At 41.0% G+C, this 15,123-nt stretch overlaps 1 protein-coding gene across 1 annotated transcript in view; it reads right to left on the minus strand.

Annotated features, from left to right (window-relative positions):
* Window positions 1–545: 545 nt before the first annotated feature.
* LOC106986844 (zinc finger protein 420-like) overlaps window positions 546–15,123 on the minus strand; it is a 61,908-nt gene continuing 47,330 nt past the window's right edge. Inside the window, exons 6-8 of the mRNA XM_053210106.1 lie at window positions 14,735–14,830; window positions 14,365–14,393; window positions 546–2,390 (exon numbers count right to left, since the gene is read on the minus strand). Of these exons, the coding sequence (XP_053066081.1) occupies window positions 606–2,390; window positions 14,365–14,393; window positions 14,735–14,830 (1,910 nt within the window). The 3' untranslated portion in view covers window positions 546–605. The remainder of the gene's footprint in view (window positions 2,391–14,364; window positions 14,394–14,734; window positions 14,831–15,123) is intronic.

The following is a 15,123-nucleotide window of genomic DNA, read 5'->3' on the forward strand; positions in this document are numbered from 1 at the left end:
AAGGCATGGCCACTCCCTTTACATGTTATACTTTTGTTTTTGTATCATAACTATGATACTGAGGCAGTTGTGAGGTCCAGCTAGAGGTTTGCCACATTCATTACATTGGTAACGTCTCTGTGCAACAGGAACTATGGTAATGAGTAAGGCTTGAGCAGGCTGAAACGTTTTTTACCACATTCTTTGTAAGCTTTCTCTGCAGTATGAGTTCTCTGATGTTGGATGGGGCTTGAGTACAGATTAAAAGGCTTGCCACATTCTTTGTATTGGTAAGATCATCTCCAGTATATATTCTCTGATGAAGAATCAGGGTTTAAGCTTTGCTTTGGTATCTTGCCACATTCCCAATGGGTATCATTACTCTCACTATGAATTATCTGATGTGGAATAACAGTGGAGCAGTCCTTAGAAATTCTGTCATAGTCTGAACATTTAGAAGATTTGCTCTAGTATGAATTCTGTGTTAGTCAGTCAAAGTTGAACAGTAATCAAGTTTTCCCACGCTCTTTACGTTGGTAAAGTTTCTCTCCAAGATGAATTCTGTGATGTACGTTAAGATGTGCCTGGGGGGAAAAGGCCTTGCCACATTCATTACATTGGTAAGGTCAATCTCCAGCATGAATTTTGTGATGGTTGGTAAGGCTTGAGTGATGCGTAAAGGCCTTGCCACATTCTTTGCATTGGTAAGGTTTCTCTCCACTGTGAATTCTGTGATGTCTCTTAAGGGCCGATTGACAGTTAAAGGCTTTGCCACATTCTTTACATTGGTAAGGTTTCTCTCCACTGTGAATTTTGTGATGTCGAGTAAGTTCTGAGTGCCCTTTAAAGGCCTTGCCACACTCCTTACATTGGTAATGTTTCTCTCCAGTATGAATTCTGTGATGTACACTAAGATGTGCCTGGCGGGAAAACGCCTTGCCACACTCTTTGCAGTGGTACGGTTTCTGTCCGGTGTGGACTCTGTGATGCATATCAAGATGTTCCTGGCGGAAAAAGGCCTTGCCACACTCTTTGCACTGGTACGGTTTCTCTCCACTGTGAATTCTGTGATGTCTCTTAAGGGCCGATTGCCAGTTAAAAGCTTTGCCACATTCCTTACATTGGTACGGTTTCTGTCCAGTATGAATTCCTTCATGTTGTCTAAGGGATGATTGCTTGTTAAAGGCCTTGCCACACTCTTTACACTGGTAAGCTTTCTCCCCACTGTGAATTTTGTGATGTCGAGTATGTTCTGAGTGCCCTTTAAAGGCCTTGCCACACTCTTTACATTGGTAAGGTTTCTCTCCAACATGGATGCTGTGATGTACATTAAGATATGCCTGGCGAGAAAAGGCCTTGCCACACTCTTCACACTGGTAAGGTTTCACTCCAGTATGAATTCTGCGATGTTGTGTAAAGTTTGAGACGAACCCAAAAGCCTTGCCACACTCTTTACATTGGTAAGGTTTCTGTCCAGTATGGACTCTGTGATGTACATCAAGATGTTCCTGGCGGAAAAAGGCCTTGCCACACTCTTTACACTGGTAAGGTTTCACTCCAGTATGAATTCTGTGATGCGTCTTAAGGGCTGAGAGCCGGTTAAAGGCTTTACCACATTCTTTACATTGGTAAGGTTTCTGTCCAGTATGAATTCTGTGATGTTCTGTAAGGACTGAGGCCCGGGAAAAGGCCTTGCCGCATTCTTTGCACTGGTAAGGTTTCTCTCCACTATGGATTCTCTGATGTAACTTAAGGGCTGAGTGCCAGTAAAAGCCTTCATCACATTCTTTACATTGGTAAGGTTTCTCTCCAGTATGAATTCTGGAATGCTTTGTAAGGGCTGAGGGCCAGGTAAAGGCCTTGCCACATTGTTTACATTGGTAAGGTTTCCCTCCACTATGAATTCTGCGATGTGTCTTGAGGGCTGAGTGCCAGTTAAAAGCTTTACCACATTCTTTACATTTATAAGGTTTCACTCCGGTATGAATTCTGCGATGTTTTATACAGTTTGACAAGTACCGAAAGGCCTTGCCACATTGTTTACATTGGTAAGGTTTCTCTCCAGTATGGATTCTGTGATGTCTCCTAAGGGCTGTGCGCCAGTTAAAGGCCTTGCCACACTCTTTGCATTGATAAGGTTTCTCCTCAGTATGAATCCTGTGATGTTCAGAAAGTTGTGAATGATGCCTAAAGGTCTTACGACATCGTTTACCTTTGGAAGGTGTCTCTGCAGTATGAATTCTTTGATGTCTTGTAAGGGATGAGGGCCGGGTAAAGGACTTGCCATCTTGTTTATCTTGGTACGTTTTCTCTCCAGTATGGATTCTTTGATATCCTGGAAGGGTTGAGAACTGGTTAAAGACATTGCCACATTCTTTACATTGGTAAGGTTTCTCTCCAATATGAGTTAACTTATGTTGAGTAAGGTTGGGCACAATTTAAAGCTCTTGCCACACTCTTCACATTCGTAAAGTTTCTGTCCAGTATGCAGTTGCTGGTGGTCAAAGGCTTTGCCACATACGTTACCTATGTAACTTTCCTCTCCTGTACCAGTTGTCTGACCTGTACTGAATCTTGATGAATGACTAAACATGCTCCCAGGTTGATTACCTCTGCAATGGTTTCTTCCCTCATGAATCCTCTGGTGACCACCAACATTGGAAGACTGGTTAAAATTTTTCCCACATTCAATATATTTATAAAGACTCTCTTAGCGATACTCCTGTGTGGAATAAGGTTGGCGCTTTGATAAAAGACTTCCCCATATTTATTACATTCATCATCGTTCTCTGGAAAAGGAGTCCCCAGATACCTTTGCCCTTCACTCTGCCCAACCTTGATCCATTCTGTTATTAAGTGTACATTCTCAAGGGAACTGTGTTTATATCTACTCATGACCCTTTTTGAAACGAAGCGTCAATGCATGACTGTGGCAGTAATGTCTCGGTGCCATGTGAAAATATGGCTGACTGAGATCAAAAAAGAGAAAAGTAAAATCTTTCTGGGGTACTACTCTCAGAGGAATGTACTGACTACTTCTAATATAGCACCTTAAAATCTATCAGAATCTCGGGAAGACAGCTAAGAAGAAACCACCAGGACTTCCTTCTTCCATGGACACGTAAACTTGCACACAAGGCATTGACCACATAGCTTAGTAGAGAATTCTGTAGCATCTCTTGCTGTAGCACAAATCACATTCTTGTCTCTCAGAAAATGAAGTACCTTATGTGCTCAAAGTTAGCAGAAGTAAGGCAATTGAAATCTAAGACAGAAATGAAAACTGTAGAATAAAGCAAAAATAGGAACAATCAACTACAGAAAAGTTGGTGTTCAGAAAACCCCCCAAAGTCAACAGACCTGTCTCTAATGAAGTCAGAATGATAGAGAAGACTGACTAAAATCAGAAGTGAAGAAGTGAAGGCAGACACAGTATAACTGATCCCATAGAAATAAAAATAAATCTAGCCCACAATAGATAATTATCTGGCAAGAAGTAGATACCAAAGAATGGTTATGACTTTCCAAAAATATAAAACATACCAGGACTCCATCATGAAGACATCTGTCTGTCTGTCTCCCTAGCGACCTAGCTACCTACTTACCTACCTACATATCAATCTGAGGTGTTTAACACAGCATAGAGATTTTGGGTACCTGGGGGAAAGAAAGGTGCGTTTTGGCACACTGTTCATTTGGAGAGTAGAGCAAGAGCCCAGGCAGGTACCACAATGGCATTTTGATGCCCTCCCTTACAGCCTTGAGAACTGTACCAGTACTCTTGTGGTCAGAAAGCAGCTCCTGCCCAAGATTTTGGAGGAAAGATCATTCTCCTCTTTTCCACATCCCCAAGAAATGATTGTTACAACAACTGTGCCTCTGATTTTGAAGAACTAGACATAGATAGATTTCCTCGTATTTGGAGTGTCAGGAGGGGAAGTTGGCACAGCTCCACAGGGTAACAGGGCTTGATTATTTACAACAGGTGGTCTGCCTTGCACACTTGGTCCTTGCAGGAATGTCATGGCAGAATCATTGGTTGCCAGGACCAGAGGCAATACTGGGGCTCAAGCCTCCATCGTCTGGGGAGGGGCTCATTTGAGATGAGGTAGACTGTGGGCAAGCAGCATCTCAGTTTCCAGGTAAGAGCTAGCCAGTAGATTCTGGTCACCTCATGGTGGTTTTCTATGGCTTGGGGCACATTTTGAATGTAATGGCATTGGGCAGGATATTATTGAACACCTGCCAACAATTGCATTATAATGAGAACTACGGTCCAAGGGGAGAATACTGGTTGTTGCTTTATTGGAATAAGCTATTTTCTTAGGTGACACTAATATTTACACTGACTTTCAAGTTTTTAATAGATCCTAAGGATGAGAATCTTAAAATGATAGAAATGTCTCCCTCCTATCATTTAAAGGATTATAAAATTATTATCCGTATAATTATCCATGTATCCACCTATTCATACTCTACCAAAATACAAAGGTTTCTTTCCTTAGATACTCTCCAAAAGTGTTTTTTTTTAAATGCAATTATAGATGCAGATTATTTTCCTCCTTCCTTATAGTTGGGCATTATTCCACTTCATTGGTTTTCTACCAAAGGATTTTGGGTTGTTCCCAATCTTTGGCTTTTACATAGGGGTGGTGAATACTTGAAGGTCACTGTTGTGCAAGTTTGCAAGTACTGTGTAGGTAAATTTGAGGGAAAACTGTTAGTGAAGACATAAAAAAGCGTACATAATTTTGCTAGATATTACCAAATTGCCTTCCACAGGTACTAAAAGAATTTCACCCCCAATAGCAAGCTTGCCTGTTTCTCCCCAAGGTCACCCAGAATGATTGGCACTATTTTGCTGATCTTTTAAGGCACATAGTCTGAGTTCAGTATTTCTGGCTTGAGTCTGCTTCATAGGCCAGCAGTTGTGGCTCTCCCAAATTTCCCTCAGCTAGTGCACCCTTCCCACAATCACTTGGCAATGAATGTGTGTGCAAATGTAAACTGGAGAATTGGGAACCCAAATTCTGCAATGTGAATGAAACACACAAAACGGTCTTTGCCTTTAAGGAGCGCCTGGGTGACTCAGTAGGTTAGCGTCAGACTCTTGATTTTGGCTCATGATCTCACGGTTTGTGACATCCAGTCCCTTCTCGGGCTCTGTGCTGTCCATACAGGGCCTGCCTGGGATTCTCTCTTTCCAAAAACAAATAAATATTAAAAACAACAACAGGGGTGCCTGAGCCCCTCAGTCGTTTGAGCAATTGAATTTGGCTCAGTTCACAAACACGTGGTTAGCCAGTTCAAGCCCCACATTCAGCTCTGCAGGAGAAGGAAATACCAAGGAAAAAATAGAAATTCATAAAATAGTTGGGGCACCTGGGTAGGTCAGTCTGTTAAGCGTCTAACTCCTGATTTCAGCTCAGGTCATGATCCCAGAATTGTGGGATCAAGTCCCGGGTAGGGCTTCACTCCCAGTGAGGAGCCTAAGATTCTGTCTCTCCCACTCTGCCCCTTGCCCCAGCTTGCATGCGCGCTCTCTCTCGCTCAGAATAAATAAACAAATAAAGAAAACTAAAAACTTAAAAATTAGAAATGAGAGACCAGAATAAACAATAACATGGAAAATAATGCCCAGGTTTCTCAAAACAAACAAAAATGGAAATTCTCCAACTCCATTAACTAAGAAAAAAGGAGAGGTAACTCAAGCACCAAATGGGAAATGAAACAGAAACCCCACAACAGATAACCACAGAAATATATAGTGTGATAACAGATCACTATCAACAATGATATACTAACAAGTTAGACAAAGTAGAAAAAAATGTAATTTTAAAGAACGCACAAGTTACCAAGATTGAGAAATGAATTTTGAGCTCAAGAAATAAGGAATCTTCTTAGACCATCACAAATATACAAGTTGAATTTGGAATAAAAAACCTCCCAGCATAGGAAAGCCCACAGCCTCTTGCCTTCATTGGTCAATTCTAACAAACATTAAAAAGAAAACAAAATTTAGGGCACGCTTCATCAAAATCTTAAAAATAGAATAGAAGGAACCCATTCAAAATAACCCTAGGAGGCCAGCATTACCCTGGTACCAAAGCGGGGTAATTGCCACACAAGAACAAAATATCTGGTTTGTCCGCCCTAAGTATTGCTACTCTGGCTTTCTTTGGACCTTCATCTGCATGAGGAAGGTTTCTCTATCACCCTCACTTTGTATCTGTGTCTTCAGGTCTGCATGGAGTCTCTTGTAGGCAGCACATAAGATAGGCCTGGGGTTTATTTTTTGTTGTTTTTGTTTGGTTGCTTTATTCCATCCAGAGACCCTATGTGTTTTGATTGGAATGTACAGTACGTTTTCATTGAAAGTATTTATTGATACATATTTATTGCCATTTTATTACTCCTTTTGTCATTGTTTCTAGAAACTTTCTTGATCCTTTTTCTGTGTCACTTTTGGTGTCTTCTTTGCACTTCAAGATTCCCCTTTGACATTTCCTGCAGGGCTAGTTCAGTGGTGAGGAATTCCTTGAGATTTTGCTTGTCTGGGGAACTCTGTCTCTCCTTCCCTTCTGAATGATAGCCTTGCTGGATAGAGAATTCCTGGCTGCCTATTTCTCTCAGTCAGCACGTGGAATAGATGATGCCTCTCTCTTCTGGCTTGCCAAGTTTCTGTTGAAGAATCACCAGGTAACCTTATGGTTCTCCCTGATAAGTGAAAGATGTCTTCCTGCTTTGAAGAGTTTTTATCACCATATTTTGAAAATTTAATTCTAATATTTCTTGGGTCTGCTTTTGTTGATTTTAACGGGAGTTCTCTGTGCCTTCCGGATCTTTTTTTTTTTATTTAAAAAAACTTTTTTTTACTTTTGAGACAGAGAGAGACAGAACATGAACAGGGGAGGGGGAGAGAGAGAGAGGGAGACACAGAATCTGAAGCAGACCCTGAAGATGAATCTGAAGCAGGTTCTGAGCTGTCAGGACAGAGCCTGACGTGGGGCTCAAATTCACGGACTGTGAGACTATGACCTGAGCTGAAGTCCGACGCTTAACTGACTGAGCCACCCAGGTGCCCCTGTGCCTTCTGGATCTGTTTCCTTAGCCAGAATAGGGAATTTTTTGGTTATTATTCCTTAAAATATGTTTTCTACCTCTTTTTCTCTTCTTCCAGTACCCTTCTAGTACTATTCCAAAATTTACAAGTACTCCAGATGATTCTGATGAAAGCTAAATTTCACAGCTTCTGCAGGAACTAACTCAGAGATCATCCTTGACTTGGCCACAGATAAGTGACTCTTACAAATCTGTTTGTGATCATGCTCGTGTGGTCTCACACTCACCATACACAAGAGGTTTACTTTCTTCATAAGTAAAACTGACTCTAATAACACAATCTGTACAAAACATTAATACATGTTATATGTTGTAAAGAGACCAAAATATAGCCTTCTCACTATAAATCTGTACTTGCTGGCTTTTACCCTAAGGCCACCAGTAATTGCAGGTTTATGTGGTTCTTCCTCAGCAGTCCATGTGCATGTAGAATAAATCCCCGTGCATTACATTTAAGGATGTCCTAAATTTAAGGGCTAATTTCAGGGCAAAGTGTGATGGCCTTTTTGTCAAATGCTGTGAAACAGTTCAGAGAACGGGAGCAGTTTGCAAATATCTTATGTGTCCACCAGTGCTATGATTTCTAATTAGACTAACCCATATATCACAATTCTGGTCCAAGACTTGGAGGGAGTAGTGACTTGGGGAGGAGGGCCTTCCCTGAATGGAAACAGAAAGACTTCAGATCCGGTTCTCTAAGTCCTATCAGATTTACATTGCCTCCTTTGCTGCATGGAACATGGTTCGATGACTGTTGGTGGGGCAGGTACACTGGGACATGAGTGAGCAAGTATGAGGACAATCACGGGCACAGAAAATGCCAGAGCAAAGAAATAATCAGTATAGAGTATACTCTAGGGTGCCTGAGGTATTTTTTTTGTTCATTGTAATTTTTCTATTATTTTTTAAATTTACATGCAAGTTAGTTAACATATAGTGCAACAATAATTTCAGGTGTAGATTCCTTGATGCCCCTTACCCATTTAGCCCACCCCTCCACCACAACCCCTCCCATAACCCTCTGTTCTCCATATTTAAGAGTCTCTTATGTCTTGTCCCCCTCCCTGTTTTTACACTATGTTTTCTTTCCTTCTTTTGTGTTCATCTGTTCTGGGTCTTAAAGTCCTCATATAGTGAAGTCATATGATATTTCTCTTTCTCTAATTTAGCTTAGCATAATACTCTCCAGTTCATCCACGGACTTGCAAATGGCAAGACTTCATTACTTTTGATTGCCGAGTAATACTCCATTGGGTATGTATGTATGTATATATACGTGTGTGTGTGTGTGTACACTCCACATCTTCTTTATCCATCCATGGACGGACATTTGGGGTCTTTCCATACTTTGGCTACTGGTGATAGTGCTGTTATAAACATTGGGGTGCATGTGCCCCTCTGAAACAGCATACTTGTATCCCTTGGGTAAATACCTAGTAGTGTAATTGCTGGATAGCAGGGTAGTTCTTTTTTTTTATTTTTTGAGGAACCAACATACTGTTTTCCAGAGTAGCTGCACCAGTTTGCATGCCCACCAGCAGTGCACAAGAGATCCTCTTTCTCCACATGCTTGCCAAAATCTACTGTTCCCTGAGTTGTTCATGTTAGCCATTCTGATAGGTGTGAGGTGGTATCTCATTGTTCCTACATCACTCTTTAAAATGAATATTCCTTACCTGACTTTGCCAATAGGCCTATGGTATTATGGAAAGACACAAGTAAAAGATACACAATCAGTTCTCTCACTTACTACACTCACATGCATACATGTTAAAATGCTAATATGCAAAATTAACACCCATCACAGGACATCAGCAGTGGAGAAATAGGAAGGACCAGGAAGTTGCTCCTCCATGGAGACAGAAATGGACTAAATTACCTTGTGAGTGCTCCAGAAGGCAATTAGGAGAACCCCACCCAGGCAGGCAAGTACAAAAGACAAAGAAAAACATCAAAGAGACAAAGTTTGTGACAATGGCCCACAACAGCTACTCACCCTTCCTGACACTCCTTGGCAACACTGTGTGGAAACAGTTACCTCTCATCAGGAGGCAAACACAGGAGTGACCTCTATGTTCAGCGATCTGGCTTTTTTGCAGGTGCCTGAGGGACTTATTTCTGTCATGAAGGACGTGGAAGCAGAGAGAATGAGGGCACCCGCTGGATGCACTGTGATGGCTGCTCAGATAACAGGTGAGCTTTTGTTTACACACTGGAGAGACTACGGAGCTGAGGACAACAGAGGAAGGTATCATGGGCTCTAAAGAAGTAACTATACTTCCGTAAACTGGGAAATTCCAAAATTCAGATATTACCAATTACTTGTGTTCTCCTGTACAAACAAGTTCGTAAGCCTAAACCCAGAGTTTGTTTTCTTAAATTCACTAATCTCAACAAAAGACCACAAGGCCATAAAGAAATAGAAGAACTTGTTTCACTCACAGGAATGAAATAAATCTCCAAAACTGACCTTGAATTAATTAGGAAGTATTAATGGTATGACCAAGAACTCAAAGAAAACATCATAAAGATGCCTATGGATGAAGAAGAGAAAGCAGACAGGCAACTAAATGAGAGCAGAAAAACCATGCATGACCAAAATGTAAACCCAAAGAGGCAAAGTATAAGAAACCATCACCCAGAATTTGGGAGCTCAAGTGGAGAATCTTTGAATTTAAAAATATACTAAGGAGTCAGCAACAGACTTGATCAAGCAGAAGAAAGAACTGGGCAACCTGGAGACCCTTGTTTTAAATTACCTAAGAGGACCAAAGAAAAATGTGGAAAAGAACAAAGACTCGGGATACATAGGACACCTACAAGTGGACCAATGTGTATATTATGGGGACCCCATAAAGAGAGCAGAGTAAAAGGGGGCAGAGTTTCCATGAAGAACTAAAGGCTTGTAGTTCCCCTGTATGGGGAAAGAAGAGACAAATTCACAAGCACAGTAAATTCACAGTAGGATAAGTATCAATGGCGGGAGATGGGTGAGGGTCAATTTGCTTGGTGATGGCTATTAAGGAAAGCACTTGTTATGATGAGCACTGTATGCAAATGATGAGCCACTGAATGAATTATACTGAAATCAATATTGCACTGCATATTACTTAATTAAAATTTAAATAAAAATTGGAAAAAAGACAAGACATGAACACAGTTGTAATTAACGACCAAAAATGACCAGTGAAAAGAGAATTTTGAAAAGCTTGACAAAGGCAACTTATCTTGTACAACAGAGCTCCTACAAGATTGTTAGTGGGGTTCTCGGTAGATGTTATAGAAAGAAAAGCATTGAATGATGTATTCAAAAACTGAAAGATCAAAAAATGTCCACCAAGAATGCCCTACCTGGCACAGCTATTTTCCATGCATGTAGAAATGAAGACTTTGCCAAGGCAAAACCCCTCTAAGTTTATCAGCAGATCTGTCCTACAAGAAATGTTTTTGTAACTTTTTTAAAATGTTATTTATTTTTGAGACAGAGAGAGGCAGGGGAGGGGCAGAGAGAGAGGGAGACACAGAATCCGAAGTAGGCTCCGGGCTCCGTGCTGTCAGGACAGAGCCCAACGAGGGGCTCGAACTCACAGACTGTGAGATCATGACCTGAGCTGAAGCTGGACGCTCAACCGACTGAGCCACCCAGGCGCCCCTATAAGAAATGTTAAAGAAAGTCCTTGTAGGGGCACCTGGGTGCATCAGTTTGCCAAGCATCCAACTTTGGCTCAAGTCATGTTCTCACGGTTCGTGACTTCGAGCCCTGTGTTACTATCTTGCTGACGACTTAGTGCCTGGAGCCTGCTTCAGATTCTGTCTCTGTGTCTCTCTCAAAATATAAATAAACATTAAAAAAAATTTTTTTAAAAGTCCTTATTGAACTAAACAGATTCTAAACAGTAACTGAAAACACATGATAACCTAAGGCTCTGAGAAGTATAAATATTTACACAATTATAGAAAACTGTAGTGTTGTAACAAGGTAGGGCAAGTCACATTTATTTCTGCTACAGTCTTTTTCTTAAAGCATAAAAATCAAATCTAGGTAATAATATATGCAATATAAAAATAGAATTTATGATGGCATCAACATAAAGTGGGTGCAGGTACAGAGATGACAAGTAGAAGATTTGTATAAAATTGACACTATCAGCTTAAAACAGTGTGTTAGGGGCATGAAGGTGGCTCATTCGGTTATGTGTACAATTCCTGATTTCAGTTAAGGCATGGTCTCCCAGTTTGGGAATTCATGTCCTGAGTTGAGGGTTGCTTCAGTGGCTCATTCGGTTAAGTGTTGGACTTCAGCTCAGGTCATGATCTCGGGGTTCATGAGTTGGAGCCCCACATTGGGCTCTATGCTAGTAACAGCAAGGAGCCTGGAGATCCAGATTCTGTGTCTCCCTCCCTCTCTGCCCATCACCTATGTGGGCTTGGTCTCTCTCGGAGGAATAAATAAACATTAAAAAAAAAAAAAAAGCAAGCCCTGTGTTGAGCTCTGCACTACAGCGTGTATAAAGGTTTGTTATACCTTTAAAATGCTTTAAGTAATCTCTAAGGTAACTGGAATGAAAATACATACAGACATTACATTCACCAATAAATACATGATGAAATTCTATTAGCATGATAACTCACCTAAACAGGATACAACATTCATTTACCACTAATCAAGGAAAGAAATACACAAGATGAGTCACAAGTATGCATAGGTAATATTGCTACAAGTACATAGATACTTTTATTAGCAAAGGGCATAAAGCTGATCTTATCTGAGTTAGACTTACTCACATTGTCCAAAAACATTAGGAATTGAAAATTGTCACCCTATGGGGCACCTGGGTGGCTCAGTCGGTTGGGCAACCAACTTCATTCAGGTCATGATCTCACAGATAAAGAGTTTGAGCCCCACATCGGGCTCTGTGCTGACAGCTCAGAGCCTGGGGCCTGCTTCAGATTCTCTGTCTCCCTCTCTCTCTGCCCCACCCCCACTCACATTCTCTCTCTCTCGCCTTCAAGAGTAAAATAAGACATAAAAAAAAATTAACAAAAAAATTGTGACCCTAAAACAAAATACAAAGGTAATAGGAAAGTCCCACCTAAATAATGCTGTGGGAAGTTCCATACAAAAGGAAGCACATTATTATGGAATGGCAAACCAGACAAAATGTAACCCAAAAAATTCTACATAAAAATGATGAAGTATTTAACAGAGGCCCATGATAAATGTAGATATTTTTTAAAGCTTATTTTGAGAGAGAATGCTCTCCTAAAGCAGAGGAGAAACAGAGAAAGAGGGAGAAAGAAAGAATCCCAAGCAGGCTCCACGGTGTCAGCTCAGAGCCCAAAGCAGTCCTCAGACTCATGAATCGTGAGATCATGACCAGAGCCCAGGCTCCCCTAGCTATAGCTCTAATTTTCAACTGTGACTGTGTACCCATGAAAAAGGAACATTTTCAATTACTGGCATGTCTTCACGGGCATTACAATTGTCAAGAATGTTCCTTAAAATCAACCATGGAAACCTCTAATGAAAACTTTTGTGAATTAAGCACTTAAGACATTACACAATGTGTTATGTTAATAGTTACTTCCTATCACACAGATTTCAGGGTATAATCCATTGTTCATTTTTTTAATGTTTATGTATCTTAGAGAGAGGGAGAGAGAGAGAGAGCGCGAGGGAGCCCAAGCCAGGGAGACTTAGAGAGAGAGGCAGACACAGAATCCGAAGCAGGCTCCAGGCTGTGTGAGCTCTCAGCACAGAGCCAGACATGGGGCTCAAAGTCACAGACCCAAGATCATTTCCTAAGCTGAAGTTGAAGGCTTAACCAACTGAGCTATGCAGGTCCCCTAACGTCCATTCTTTAGAATTAAGCAAACAAAAACCTTTCATTTCTTTTTTGTGAATGTTTAAAAACTTTGAGAGAGAAAGGGAGAGAGGGAGGGAGGGTGGGAGAGAGAGAGAGAGAAGGGAATTCCAAGCGGGCTCCACACTGGGTACAGAACTGGACTTAGGGCTTAAATTCAAACCATGAAGTCATGACCTGAGTTGAAATCAAGAGCCAGATGCTCAACCCTCTGAACCACCCAAGTGCCCCAAAACCTTTCATTTCTAAATAAACAAACACAATCAAAAATGTAAAATAGGCCAACAACGCTTTATAAAAAAAATCTTTGCTATTAAATTCAGATACATTCTGACGAAAGTAAAAAAATAATAAGTGATTTTTTTCTCACGTGAAATGACATTTATAATTAACTCTTTTTCTAAACATAGGACGTTTCCTAATTGTCTGCCTCACTTCTTATAAAGCAAATGCCCATGGTATATCAGGACTTTTGATATAATACATCATAAAGCAATCTCCTATATAACGACTCAGAGTGAAAACATATGACAAAGTCACAGGGACTTCATATTATACAAGATAACTTCATAAAAGGATTCAATTAAGAAATAAAGTAACAATTGAGACTTTATTATAGGCTGTGAGTTTTCACTTCTAAATATCCTAGCTCCCCTATGGCATTAATTTATATAGAATTATATGAAAATAATAGGTGCTTTACATTATTTCACCATTGAGGAATGCAAAACATTGAGTGGAAATTTCTTAGTTTACTTAATACAAAGAAAATGAAAGTTCATTTAGACAGAGAGATAAAGAGCAGTGTGGAAAGGGCAGAGAGAGAGAGAGAACAGGGAGAGAGCAGGGAGAGGGGGAGGGAAGGAGGGACGGTGGGAGGCAGGGAGAAACCAAGCACCATCTGGGCTGTCAGCCCAGAACCCTATGTGGGGCTTGAACTCAGAAACCCTGAGATCATGCCCTGAGCCAAACCAAGAGTTGGACTCTTAGCCAACTGAGTCACCCAGGCATCCTGAACTTTCTTTTTTTTTTTTTTAATATTAAGATTTGAGAAACAGAGAACATGTGCCAGACGGACAGAGAGGCAAAGGATCCCAAATGGGTTCTTCACTGACAGCAGAGAGGCTGATGCAGGGCTCAAATTCAAACTGTCAGATCATGGCTTGAGCTCAACCCAGACGCTTAACCAACTGAGCCAACCAGGCAACCCAAGAAATGAACTTTTGAAGTGAAACAAAGAATGAGATTTCCTCATATTAGGGAGTTGCTTTATCACCTGATGTGATTACTGGGTCTGTATTTTGTATGAGTAAAATGAAAGCCACCTTAATCCTGGAGAGGATCAACCCGAAAACTCGTGATGTCTCCCTCTAGCGTTCCTGGGATTTCTGCACCTCACCTCAAGGTGCCCACCACTATCCTGACACACTTCACACAAGAAGCAAAACGGAAGTCAGAAATGCATTAGCGTACAGTTCCTCAGAAATACAGAGATTTCCGTAAGACCTCAAAGCAAATGGAGAACCAGTTAGATTATGGAGGACCTCACTGTGGATGTGAAGAGCCCTCAGTGGAACTGAAGGAGAATCCTTAGAGAATGGAAAGCATGGTATGTTGGAAAGCAGATGTCCCATGTGAGAGGAAGAGCCCTGAAACTGGCCTTTTCAACCTAATTTCCATTCAAGGAGAGCTGCTCAACCACATTCTGAGGTCCAATTCTTCCTTCACGACTGGACCTCACCTCTGTCATCCGCTTCAGTTCCACCTACCTGGGTGTGTAGCTACTGTCTCCTTTCTCTTCACAGCCCAGACATCCTTCTTTTGTTCCAAAAAGATGACCAGGTCTGGCTTTGACACAACAAGACCTGTTTATTAGAAAAAAAAGAATGTGAGTGTGGTTGGGGATTCTAACTTCTGATCCACTATTGTGCTTAGTAGAGCAGAGAGGACAGAGAAGAAGCTTGAAAATGATTTCCCAAATGCTGTGGGCCAACATCCCCTTTAGAACACGCAGGATGAATTTTCCATGTTCAGATCTTGACCTCCACTTCCGAGTACTACCAGGACAATAAAGAGTAGAAATCGGTATTTAAGACAAAAAAGATACCGTTTTATGCCACTTAGCCATTAGAATTGTCATTAATGTATAGAAATGATG

This window comes from Acinonyx jubatus, chromosome E2 (assembly GCF_027475565.1).
Source record: "Acinonyx jubatus isolate Ajub_Pintada_27869175 chromosome E2, VMU_Ajub_asm_v1.0, whole genome shotgun sequence".
Classification (NCBI taxonomy): Eukaryota; Metazoa; Chordata; class Mammalia; order Carnivora; family Felidae; genus Acinonyx; species Acinonyx jubatus.